The 13,233-nt window shown below is 37.3% G+C and overlaps 1 protein-coding gene across 1 annotated transcript in view; it reads left to right on the top strand.

Moving 5' to 3' along the window:
* Positions 1 to 11,572, top strand: part of Lrrc31 (leucine rich repeat containing 31) — a 31,185-nt gene extending 19,613 nt beyond the window's left edge. The window contains exons 9-10 of the mRNA XM_077795507.1: positions 3,696 to 3,863; positions 11,238 to 11,572. Coding sequence (XP_077651633.1) covers positions 3,696 to 3,863; positions 11,238 to 11,572 — 503 coding nt within the window. The remainder of the gene's footprint in view (positions 1 to 3,695; positions 3,864 to 11,237) is intronic.
* The last annotated feature ends 1,661 nt before the right edge of the window (positions 11,573 to 13,233 follow it).

Below are 13,233 nucleotides of genomic sequence, written 5' to 3'. Positions count from 1 at the left end.
TTTTTTTCTTTTCAGTATTGAGGATTGAACCCAGGGTGCTCTACCACTGAGCTACATCCCCCAACCCCCTTTTTATTTTTTATTAGGAGACAGGGTTTTTCTAAGTTACCCAGGCTGCCCTTGAACTTGTGATCCTCTTGCCTCAGCCTCCCGAATTGCTGAGATTGTGGGTGTGCACCACGGCACCCAGATCCCCACAGCTCTTGCTGTTCTTTCTCAGGAACCTGGGTATGCCTCAAGTTCATGGATATACCAACCTAGATCAAGGGCCTACTGGATCTGAAATTTCTGCCTATTTAGGAGCAAGAGTATGGTCAGCAAGTAGAAGGAGATATTTTGAGGCAAAAGGACTTTGTAGCGTTTTTCAAAATATACCACCTGGGCAACCAGCACTTTGTACTGTGGTGCTGGAGGCCCCCAACTGCAGCTCCCGGTTCAGTGATTCACTAGGAGGACTCAGGTTTCAGCATGCCATTGCACTCATGGCTAAGACTTATTACAGTGAAAGGATACAAAGCAAAACTGACAAAGGGGAAGGTAGACAGGACAAAGTCCAGAGGAAACCAAGCACAAGATTCCAAGAGTCCTTTCTCAGAGGAGCCATACAGGGCACACTTAATTCCTCCAGCAGTGAGTTATGATGACATGTGTGACATATCATCTCCCAGTGGAGCTTGCCTGAACTTCCTAAAAGTTCAGGGTTTTTATTGAGGCTCAATCATATAGGCCTCCTCTGCCTGGCACACTCCAAAATTCCAGACTCACAGAAGGAAAGCTGATGTTCAGCATAAATCATAAGTACAAACTGATTGGGCATAGTGATCTAGCCTTATCAGGGAATGGTAAGAACATTCCCCAACTCCAAGCTCCCACATGCCAGCAAAGGGCATGGTCAGTAGCAGGCCTTTTTCGGGTAGGAGTCTCAGGCTTACTATGTTACCTCTTTTTTGCACACGAGCACGAGACTAAAGCCATTGGATCGTGCATGTGGCTAAAGCCATTGGATCCGGGTACTTCCTAAGTAGTGATGAAAACAGAGTCCTCCCCTCTGACCCTTTCTCAAGTGCTATGCCAGTTGACACTTCATGAAAAGTGTATTGTGCTGTGGACCAGACAAGGGCTATTACTAATGAAATGCATTCTATTAATAAAAATAAATACATATCACTCACTCCAAATTCTAAGGGCACTGCTGACTTCCGATGCATTCACCCATGTAGACCCTGGTCCTTGTCATTACTGCTCCCAAGCTGTGATCTTTCATCTCTGTGCCATGTGTCTGGATAGGGAGAAATCCCAGGTCATGTTCCTATCAGACCTGGCATTCTTTATCTGGGGTCACAGAGAGTCCATAGGTATGCTCAAGGGGGCCCATCTATGAGCTCCCTAAAATTGATCACAATTATTCTGTGTTGGGGGAGTGTTTGGTACATTTCCTGCCCCCCAAAACGCCTGGAATTCAGTCTGCCTGAAATCAAATCCTGACTGTGGCTCTTGAGACCTGTGGGACCTCAGGTATTTAATATTATTGCTCCATGTTTCACTTTCCTCATCTGTAAAATATAAGATGAAAAAATAGTACATACCTCACGAGGTTGTCAGAATTAAGTGGGTTCATGCATGTAAAGTTCTTAGAAAGCTCCTGGCTGTTCAATAAATGTTCAATAAATGTCAGTTGTTGATGTTATTATGGGGAGAGAGTCTATAAATTTCATTTTTAAAGCAAATAGTGTTGGATCACTGCCCTGTTTAAAAAATTCAGTGTCCTTCCTGTCGCACCTCAGGTGATACCCCCATTCCTCAATGTGGTTTAAATGGCCCTAGTGATCTAGCCTCAGTACCTTGACTATTCTTTTCTTTGCTCTCTGAACCCAACCTCAGTTGGATTCTTTCTGTTCCTTCATGTCACACAAGACCATCCTGTTCTCTGTCGTGCCCTACCTCCAATCCCTACTCTTTCCTGGGGAGTTTTGACTCAATTTTCAGGTCCCAAGAAAACAGAACACATAAAAATGTCTCTTGTTATCTAAATTAGGAACCTGTTTATAACCTTCATCAAAATTTATAATTATGTATTTTATTGTGTGGTTGTTTAATGTCTATATTTCTTTTAGATTGTAATCTCCTTGAGGGGAGAGATTGTGTTGATTCTTTATTGCATACCTGAAGCACATTTTAGGTACTATCTACACTTAGTTAAGTTAGTTAACATTAGTTAAGTTACTAAATAAATAAACAAACTTCTTAAAAGGGTCTGTAATTCATCAAATGGTTAGGTAGGCATGACACACTCTACTGCTTAGACTAATTTAGATAAGTTCCAAAAAAGAGTAAATTTGGGGTCAGCATAATATTTCATAAATATAATTCCAGTAGGGAAAATAATTTTTTTAAGAAAAAGAAAAAAATATTGAAGAAATCAAGCTGTCCAAAGATACATGACTTTTTAATTCTAGCTGCACAATGAATCATGATCAAGTAGATATTACACTGAATTATATCATCCAACATAACTCTACCCACTCAATTTAAATTAACCTAATGGGTAGATATACTATAAATCACTTTTTATTTATTCATTTATTTATTTTGTGGTAGTGGGGATTGATTCCAGGGCCTTGCATAGGCTCAGCCAGCACTCTACCGCTGAGCGGCACCCCAAGCCTTTTTTAGTTTTTGCTTTGAGACAGGGTCTTCTAAGTTGCCCTGGGCTGGCCTCAAATTTGCAATCCTCCTGCCTCAGTCTCCCAAGTAGTACTCTACATTTCTTCTTTAAGAAAAGTTTGATTTTTCTTTATTGTACATCTTTGTATCATAAGTGAGAGAGATTTTCTTACAACATACTACAAGAATAGATATTTTCCTTTGAACACATATTATTGTTTATTCTTTTTATTTTGATATTGGGGATTAAACCCAGGGGTACTTTACCACTGAGTTACCGCTCCAGTCCTTTTAATTTTTCATTTTGAGACAGGGTCTCAGTAAGTTGCTCAGGGCCTCACTGAATTGCTAAGACTGGCCTCTAACTTGTGATCCTCATGCTCAAAACTCACTAGTCGCTGGGATTACAGGCATGCACCATAGCACCTAGCCATATTGTTCTTTAGAAAGAAAACAGAGCACAAAAAGTGTTTTTAATTACTATGCTTGGGAATAAGTTGTTCTGGTTAATTCTAACTCTAAGGTCAACTGAGAATCAAGCAGAAAATGTTTTCATTTTCTTTAAAAACTTTCCAGAATACATGGGTTCTTTTCCTTGCCTCAGTAATTGCAGTGAAGTAAACCCAAATATATCTTGTTGTTCCAGAGCCTTCGGGAGGCTTATCCCCATCTCTCTCTGACTTTCAGCAGTGACTGTACAGTGGAGCATGTAACCAGCCAGGGCATGCTCTGAAAATCTTGATTAGCTCTCCAAGCACTTTCCCTTTTTCTCCTTCCCAAATATGAAGAAAAAGAGAGAAAAACCCCCAGTCAATAGTGAATTCCATTTAATCACGTTTTACTGTTCTGAAGTTTCCAATGTATTCCCAACTAAAAATCATCAATATAAATTGACGCCATGAATTTCAGGCCGGAGAAAACAATCTCTACAACTTTCTCCACCCTGAGTATATTAATATGTTGTCTTGGTCTATGCTCCTCAAGTTCAAGGCTTATGATATCTAAGTTATTCTTATCATTATCACTTTTAGTCGAAGCCTCTATTCACCTCCCCGCTCTGGAAATAGTCAACCTTTCTTGGAATAAATGTGTTGGTGGCAACCTGAAAATGCTTCTGGAAACACTAAAGCTATCAACATCTCTTCAAGTGCTGAGGCTGAGCAGCTGTTCCCTGGTGACAGAGGACGTGAAACTCCTGGGTTTGTATCAAATCATTCCAAGGCAGTCTTGGCATGCAGAGCACAGGGAGGGGGGAGGGGGAGAAGGCAGGAGGCCTGGGGCTAAGGTCCAGGTAAGCTTCCCCTTTCCCCAAAATCTGTCTAGGAGAGGTCTGGTTAAAACGAGGGACAATTCTAAAAGCAAATGGCAGGGGTTGAGGTTGTGGCTCAGTAGTGGAGCACTTGCCTAGCACATGTGAGGTTCAATCCTCAGCACCACATAAAAATACATAAATAAAATAAAGGTATTGTGTCCAAAAAAATAAATAAAAGGAAATGACATTAAAAGTGTTTCATAAGAGGAGATGGATATAGATAGGTGAGGAGGTGCCTGTCAGGAAATAGCTTTTGCTCCACACCCTCCCATATGTTGAGTCTTCAGTGTTCACACATCCATCATTTTACTTCCACGAGGTTTGCCCTAACCACACGGTATTTGCACTACTACTTAATTTTGCCTCTGAATTGACTCTTGCTTTATTTAGATAGAAAACTGGCCAAGCATGGTGGCACATGCCTGTATTCTCAGCTACTCAGGAGGCTGAGGCAGGAGGAACAGTAGAGGCTGTTCTGGGCAACTTAGACCCTTCAAAATAAAAAAATAAAAAAGGCTGGGGATGGAGCTCAGTGATAGAGCTCCCCTTTCGCACCCCAGATTTCACTCTAGTACAAAATAAATAAATGAATAAAATAAGCCAAAAATATATAGGAAGTTAGAACACAATTTTCACACTGAAATATGTGTTAATTCTCATACAGATTAAAATTATGCCTGTTGAAGACTGTGAGAAGAGGTTAATTCTCTCTTTGCAAATCAATAGAAAAATAAATAAATCTTTCTCCATGTCAACTTAGAAAGCTATAAGGAGAATTGAATAACTTTTGTACTGTGAGATTCTAGGCAATGTAATACCTGAAATCACTAGGCAGGTCCACTTCCCCTTGGGAAATGATGAATTGGAGAGTCTCTGTTTCCTATATTTCCTTGTCCCCACACCCCCATTTTATTCAGCCACCAACTTTCAGATCTCTGAAGCCATGAGCACCCATGGAAATGAGGTAGCTGTGTCTATGTTCTCAGTGTTTACCACCTGTTCTGCTATGAGAGGACACCTGTGCCTAAAAATCACGTGCTATGCAAAAATCACTCCGTAATAACCACAGCGTTTATGGTTAGAGGCACAGCACTTGAAACTTCATCAGTGACACATAGGAACTAGTAGAAATACCAGTAGACTTGTTTTCTGTGTTAAATTGGCTAAGAAATACAGAAATAACAGTGAATATGGCACTTTGAAAAGATCTAAAGTTTGTCTGTGGAAGGAGAATTACCTGAGGTAGAATAGTAAGTTCCAACACCAGATGTGGTTGAGTGAGCATTGTTGTTCGCCTGAGGTGTGTTCGTGTGTACAGATTTATTCCCATGAGCAGCTGGGGTGGTTTTATACGTTCACCTGGTGTTTCCTGTTGGTCATTGTGCAAAACAAAGAAGGAATTTGCATTATGCTCAAACTGTTCCCTGAGATTTCAATCTAGTTGGAAGAAAGTTGCATTCTCAAAACAAATGTTATAACAAAAATGATTGTGATTAGAAGATTGGGACAAAACATTGTGATTTTTATGTGTATTTCCCTAGTGATCGATGATGTGAAAATCTTTTTGTGTGCTTATTTGTCAACTGTACATCTTCTTTGGTGAAGTGTCTGCTCTAAATATTTTGCCTAATTTAAAAAGTTGGATCATTTGTTTTCTTATTAATGACTGTTGAGATCTGTCTTGATTTCCTGGACATTAAGTCCTTTACCAAATACGTCATTGGCAAGTATTTTCTCTGATCTGCTTTTCATTCTCTTTAACTGTTTTTTTGCAGAGCAAAACCTTCAGTTTTGGAGTAGGTCTATTTATATTTTTGTTAATTTGTTGGATAGAGCTTTTCTGTGTTTCAACTTAGAACTTTTTGAAAATACAAAACTCTCAAGGATTTTTTTCCGGTAGTTCTAAAAGTTTTATATTTACATTTTACCTGTTATCCATTTGAGTTAATTTTATATGAGATGTGAGGTATGAATAGAAATTAGTGTTTATTTCATATGACTTTCTAATTATTTGAATACTGTTAATTGAAAAAAAAAAAACCTCTCCTTTCTCCATTGCATTTCCTTTGTATTTTTGTAAAAATTCAACTAGCCCTATTTGTGAGGGTCTATTTCTGACCTTTCTTTTCTGCTCCATTGATCTATGTCAATATTATTTTACCAATATCACACTGAATTGATTTACTTTACGTCTTGAAGTCAGGCAGTATGAGTGTTCTGACTTTGTTCTTTTTCAAAAGTATTTTGTTTTTTCTAATTCCTTGGCATCTTCATATAAAGTTGGACTCATATTGTCAATATCATTTTTAATCCTCATGGAAATTTGATTTGAACTCCATTGAATATATAGACCAATTCAGGGAAAAATGACATTTTGACAATACTGAATATTCCAATCCATGAACATATTATATCTCCCTATTAAGGTACTCTTTGGTTCTTTCATTGTTGTTTCATAACTTGCTGTATAGATCCTGCACATATTTTATTAAATTTATATCTGAGTATTTAATTTTTATGGTACTATTATAAGAGGTACTATTTAATTTTTGAATCCAAATTAATCATTGCTAATGTGTGGAAATACAATAGATTTTTTTAAAATTTATTTTTTTTTTTTTTTAGTTCTGGTTGGACACAATACCTTTATTTTATTTACTTATTTTTTTATGTGGGCCTGAGGATTGAACCCACATATGCCAGGCAAATGCTGTACTGCTGAGCTACTACCTCAACCCCTACAATTGATTTTTGAATACTGATATTTTATACTGTAATGTTGTAAATTTTTATACTTGTAATGTTGCTGATCATCTATTATTTCTAGAAGATTTTTGGCAGATTCTGTAAGATTTTCCACAATCATGTCATCTATGATGAAAGAAAGTTTTATCTTTCTTTCCACTCTATGTATCTTTTCCTTCTTTTTCTTGGTTATTTCACTAAGATTTCCAGTAGATGTTGAATGAGATGAAAGCAGATATCCTTGCTCTGTTCCCAATCTTAGGTGGAAAGAATTCAGTCTTTTCCCTCATTAAATACAATGTTAGCAGTCGGTTTTTTGTAGCTGCCTTTTGTCAGGTAAGGAATCCTAATTCATTAAGTGTTCTTATAGTGGATTAAAGATAGATTTTGGCAAATGCTTTTTCTATGTCGAGATGAGCAAGTGTTATGTTTTTAAATCTTTGATCTGTTAATATTGTGAATAATATTGATTTTCAAATATTAAATCAGCCTTACATTCCCAGGGTAAGCCCCATTCTGATGTTATGTTTTTGTTTTTTTTTACATACTGTTGAATTTGATTTGCTAATATGTTGTTGGGATATTTGTGTGTTATCTTTATGAAGGATAACGATCCCATTGTTTTCTTATAATGTCTTTGTCTGGCTTTAGTATCAAGGTACTAATGGTCTCATATGATGAGTTGGAGCATGTTCCTTCCTCTTTTATTTCCTGAGAATATTATATAGAATTGGTCTTATTTCCTTCCTCAGTCGTTTCACAGAAATCACCACTGAAGTCAGCTAAAGGTGAAATTTTCCTTGTGGAATGTTTTAAATTATAAATTCAATTTCAAAAATTGATAAAATTGGGGGCTGGGGATGTGGCTCAAGCGGTAGCGTGCTCGCCTGGCATGCGTGCGGCCCGGGTTCGATCCTCAGCACCACATACAGACAAAGATGTTGTGTCCGCCAAGAACTAAAAAAAATAAATAAATATTAAAAATTCTCTCTCTCTCTCTCTCTCTCTCTCTCTCTCTCTCTCTCTCTCCTCTCTCACTCTCTCTTAAAAAAATTGATAAAATTACTCATATTATCTTCTGTAGTAAGTTTTGATAGTTTGTGTCTTTCATTTCACCTAGGTGGTTGAATTTATAGAAATTAAGTAGTTCCCTTATTATCCTTTTAATGACCGTTGCTATATACTTTTCCTCATTGCTGATATTGAAATGTGTATTTCTATCCTTATTTTCCCTTGACTAGTCTGACTAAACGTATAGTTTTCCATTGCTGTGTAACAGATTAATTTGTACCTTCAAACAATATCCATGTATTTACTCCCAGTTCCATAGATCAGAAGTCTGGCATGGCTTGTGTGTTCTGTGTTCAGAAAACCACGAGGCTAAAACCAAAGTGTCAGTCTGGTCCTGGGGATGAATCCACGTTCAAGCTTGTTCTTGTGGGGCAGACTCTAGTATCTTCCAGCTGTAGGAATGAGGTCCTCACTTTCTTACTAGCTCTCAAATGGGGACTGCTGTCAGCTCCCAGAGGATGCCCACATTGCTGGGTACTTGGATCCCTTGTATTCAAGCCAGCGAAACAGTTTCTGAGCTTCTCATCCTTCAAACCTCTCACCATTCCTAAATGACCTCCTTCCTCCTCTGCCTCCAGCAGGAGAAAATGCTCTCTTTTTAAAGTGAGGGTATGATTAGGTTAGCTCCACTCTCCCTTTCTTAATATTACCTGCGCCATTTCATGTAACTTATTTATAGAAGCAAAATCTATCATATTCACAGTCCTGGAGAGTAGGGTGGAAATTTGGGGGGTCCCATCATAGAATTCTGAGTACCACAGATGTTCCTCAATGTTACCAATCTTCTGAAAGAATCAGCTTTTTAAAAGTCTATTTTCTGAATTGGATACCATTAAAATATATATTTTATATTAACTAATAAAAATATATATTTTAAATATATGTATTTTTAATGGTATCCAATTCAAAAGATGTATATCAAGAGAGATAACTATGTATGTGTATTTGCTATGTATATATATAGTTATATGCATATGTTACCTATATATATAGTTATATATATTTGTTTATTTATATTTATTTATTTTTGGTACTGGGGAATCGAACCCAGGGATGCTGTACCACTGAGCTATATCCTTAGCCCTTTTATTTCTTTTTTAAAATTTTTAAAAATATTTTTTGGTACTGGGGATTAAACCCAGGAGTGCTCTACCTAATGTAGTTCAGCCCTTTGTTTATTTTTTAAAATATTTTTTTTTACTTGTAGATGGACACAATACCTTTTATTTATTTATTTTTATGTGGTGCTGAGGATCAAACCCAGTGTCTCACACATGCTAGGCAAGCGCTTCACCACTGAGTCACAACCCCAGCCCCATCTTTTGTTTATTTTTTTATTTTGAGACAGGGTCTCACAGAGTTGGTGAGGCTGGCCTTGAACTTGTGATACTCCTGTCTCAGCCTCCTGAGTTAACAGATGTGTGCCACCAGGCCAAGCTTGAAACCATTAAATATACATAAGTTTAGTTATTTTATTTAAAGTTTACAATTAAAATTTATTTCTTTAATTCATTTTATTTGGGTCGACATCAAATTTTATCAATTATACCTTCAGTCATTGTATGTTTTTCTTAATTTTTGCCGCTAGTTTTTTTCCCTTACATAAAATTTATACTTTTACATTTGTCAGGGATATTTTTTATTTCTTTCAATTTTTAGGAGCAATATTACTAAATGTGGGTTTAGCCTTTGCCACTTTTATATTGCTTTCTTTCTAACAGAAACATTAAGGATTTGTTAATCACTGGTAGCTGGTGTTCATTTCCTTTATAAACAAACATTTTTTCCCCATAGAGTAGACTACAAAGCAAATATTTACATGACCCACAATTCCACTACCCAGATCTTTAAAGATATAATAAATATAAAATATTAAAAAATAATACTGTAAATAGGGTGCTCACATATGGAAAATCCAAAAAGGATAGAAAAATGAGTGAGATTTGCTTTAAAAATACTTTTTAAAAAGGAGAGGGTAGACGAAAGAGGATTATATGAGGCAAAATTAGTGTAATGAAGACAACTGTTGAGGCTGAACGCTGGGACAGGGCAGCCACACTCTCCTCTCTAATTGTTGTATATTTGATAATTTCCATAATTCAACCCCCTCACCCCCACCCCTGCCACCAGATGAGTTGCTTAGGCTGTTGCTTAGGCTGTTGCTTAGGCTGGCCTTTAACTCCTCGGCCATAAAAGCACACACCACTACACTCTGCTACAAACTTTTCTAAAGAGTGGGGGGAAAACATGCACGCTGTCTTTAACATAGGTCAGATCTTGAGAATACTGTGAGTAATGTTGTGAGATAAGACATTAAGGTGACACACACACTGAAACCGACACTTAGGGACAGACAGCAGCTCTTGAGTGTTCAGACGACTGAGCTCTCCAGCGCCCCCTGTTGGCGAGTGAAAGAGATGGGGTTGGAGTGCCCTACTTGATCTGGGATCCATGATGGGTGAGAAGTGATTGAAAGACCAGGGCATGGTTAGTCCTCACAGTGGAATTTGAGGCAGACCTGACTGTTGTCCAACACTGCAGGACTCGCATGAGAAGGAGGAGCTGAGTTTTCCAGCTAACCAGCAGAACTGATGGGTGAAAGTCACTGGGAGCAGACAGGGGGCCCAAGAAGGGATTCTTCCTGCTAAAGTGGCTTCCCAATGAACTTGAAAGGATGGTTCAGGTGGAGTCATGGTAGTCACCCATAGAGGGCTGTCAAAGGGATTCCTCTCTAGTCATTGCTCTGGAGGTTGAATGGGGAGTCTTTCATGATCCCTTGACACTCCAAGATACCTTGGCTGAAGAGGAAAGAGTGTGCTATTTGCCTTGGGTATCTCTCCCACCTGTTCTTGCAGAAGTTGTTATCTTCTCTTAGTTTTATCATAACTATTATTTATTAAGTGCCTTTATAGAATCTATTATGGAATATACTATTCAAAGGGGGAAATTGTCCTGTGTACTAGTGATCTCTAAAGTGAAATTATCCAAGTATGTTTTGCACACTGAAAGTGCTTGGTTAAATAATTATTGAATGAAGAATGATGGAATGAATGACTAGGAAATAACTAAACAGTATTAAACAACAAGAAGACTATTTACAAGTGGTCCTGAATTCATGCCAATGAATCGTCTCTCCAGACGTTTAAGTCTGAAGGAAAACCGGGGTCCAGGGAGGCAGAGAGCAGGAACCGGACAAAAATGAAATTTTTTGGGTTGAGATTTCGAAAAATGAAAAAAAAATCCATTTTCAAACTGTAAATGGCATGTACAGGAGAAATTTTGTTCAGATGCCTGAGTAAAAGCTGTTAGTTAGAAACAAATTATTACTAATTACTAATATTGTCATTATTAATCCCAGAGATGCCGTGTTATGTGAAATAGGAAACAACAAGGGTAGAAAATATTATTTCTTAGTGTTGGGAGCAATACTCATTTTGTTTTGCAGCATCAGTTATACGGATGGGACATCTGACCAAACTGCAGAAGCTTGACCTGAGCTATAATGATGGCATCTGTGATGCAGGATGGGCCATCTTCTGCCAAAACTTGTGGTTCCTCAAAGAGTTAACAGAGCTGGATATTAGCCTTCGGCCATCACACTTTCGGGACTGTGGACGTTGGTTTAGATACCTGTTATGTGCTGTGACCAAACTCCCTGAAATCACTGAGATAGGAATGAAAAGATGGACCCTCCCAGCCTCACAGGAGGAAGAACTAGGATCCTTTGACCAAGATCCCAAAAGAAGAGGCATTCACTTTGACCATGGTGGGTTTCGGTAAACTGGCTTCTTAGGTCTTACTTAGCTAGGAACAATTCTCTAGAGCAGGAAAAGAGTATGAGCAAATTCCAGTGTCATCAACTGAGTATCAACTTGTGGTTGTTTACTGGGACTTATGTTACAAGAGCTTTGTAAATATATGTAGCTAATAATTCAATTCCAGCATGTCTTTATTCTCTGTCTTATGAAAAAAAGGATGACATTTTTCAACAGATTTTGTTTTGGATATATAATTAGTTCACTTACTATTTAGAAAGCCTACCAAACATGTTGAGATTCTGATAGAGTGTTTGCTTTCTTCTTACTCTGAAATTTTTTCTTTCTTGTTTTCCTATTCATGTTCTAAATATAAAGGTGTGTGTGTGTGTGTGTGTGTGTGTACCTAAATGCACATAAATGTGAATCTAATGTGAAAGAAACTAGCTGTGTAAAAGTGCTATGTTATCTTTGCTATTATAACATAAAACTTTGTTGTGTTGCATTTTTCTCTCAGATATAAACTATGTACACTAATAATGGCCATTGATATATAAATCTTGGTTAAAAGGTAGCCAAAAATTCAAAATCCTGCATGAAAATCACATCTCATTAAAATAAAGTAAAATATTTTATAGTTACAACAAATTGTTAACTTATCACCTCTGGGTATTTCTTATTACTAATTCATTAATAAAAAACTTTTGTGTTTCTCTAAGCAATTTTTGAAAAAAAATTTTTCTTGAAACCAGGCTTGGTGGCACACACACACCTGTAATCCAACAACTCAGGAGGCTGAGGCAGGAGGATTCCATGTTTGAGTCCAGATTTAGCAACTTATTGAGGCCCTAAGCAACATAGAAATACCCTGCCTCAAAATTAAAATGAAAAGGGATGGGGAAGTATCTTAGTAGTTAAGTACCCCTGGTTTCAATTCCCTATACTTCACCCCCAATATTTTTGTTTTTGTTTTTCTTATACTACTGCATCAAAGCCATTGCAGAGCAGAGATGTTTGCATACACATTTCTGTTCTGATACCATCAAATCACATTATGTCTTGCTTTTCTCTAGCTACAATATAATTAGGATTGCAATCATTGCTTAGAAAACATGTAAATTTTAAATCAGTACTACTTCAAAAGAGTCATCAGGGTGAGTGGTTTTGAGGGCTATAGAAGGGCATATTTTGGTTAATGTGATATTCTCTTCCCTGTGCAGTGCCATGAATTTCATAAACATCTATGCTTATGCAAATATCTGTGTATGAATGTTCATAGCAGCTTGATTTGTAATAACCCCAAACTGGAAAGAACCCAATATCTTTCAGCGAATGAATGCTTAAACAAACTGTGGTCTATGTAATATATTCAGAAACAAAGAGGAATAAACTTAATACATGCAATATTTTGGATGAACTACTAGTGATTATGCTAAGTAGAAAAAAGTCAATCTTAATTACAAATTGTGTGATTCCATTTATATGACATTCTTGAAATAATGGGATTTTAGAGATGGAGAACAGTTTAGGGATTGAGGTTCGTAGTGGTAGGTATGACTACAAAAGAATAGCACAAGGGAGACTTGTAAAGAACAATTCTGTATCTTGATTGTGATGGTTTATAGAAAGCTCATGTTTCAAAAGTGCATTGATACACACACACACACACACACACACACACACACA

The sequence above is a fragment of the Urocitellus parryii genome, chromosome 2 (genome assembly GCF_045843805.1).
Source record: "Urocitellus parryii isolate mUroPar1 chromosome 2, mUroPar1.hap1, whole genome shotgun sequence".
NCBI lineage: Eukaryota > Metazoa > Chordata > Mammalia > Rodentia > Sciuridae > Urocitellus > Urocitellus parryii.
The sequence above is the reverse complement of the archived record's forward strand: the minus strand, read 5'-3'. Positions and strand labels throughout refer to the sequence as shown.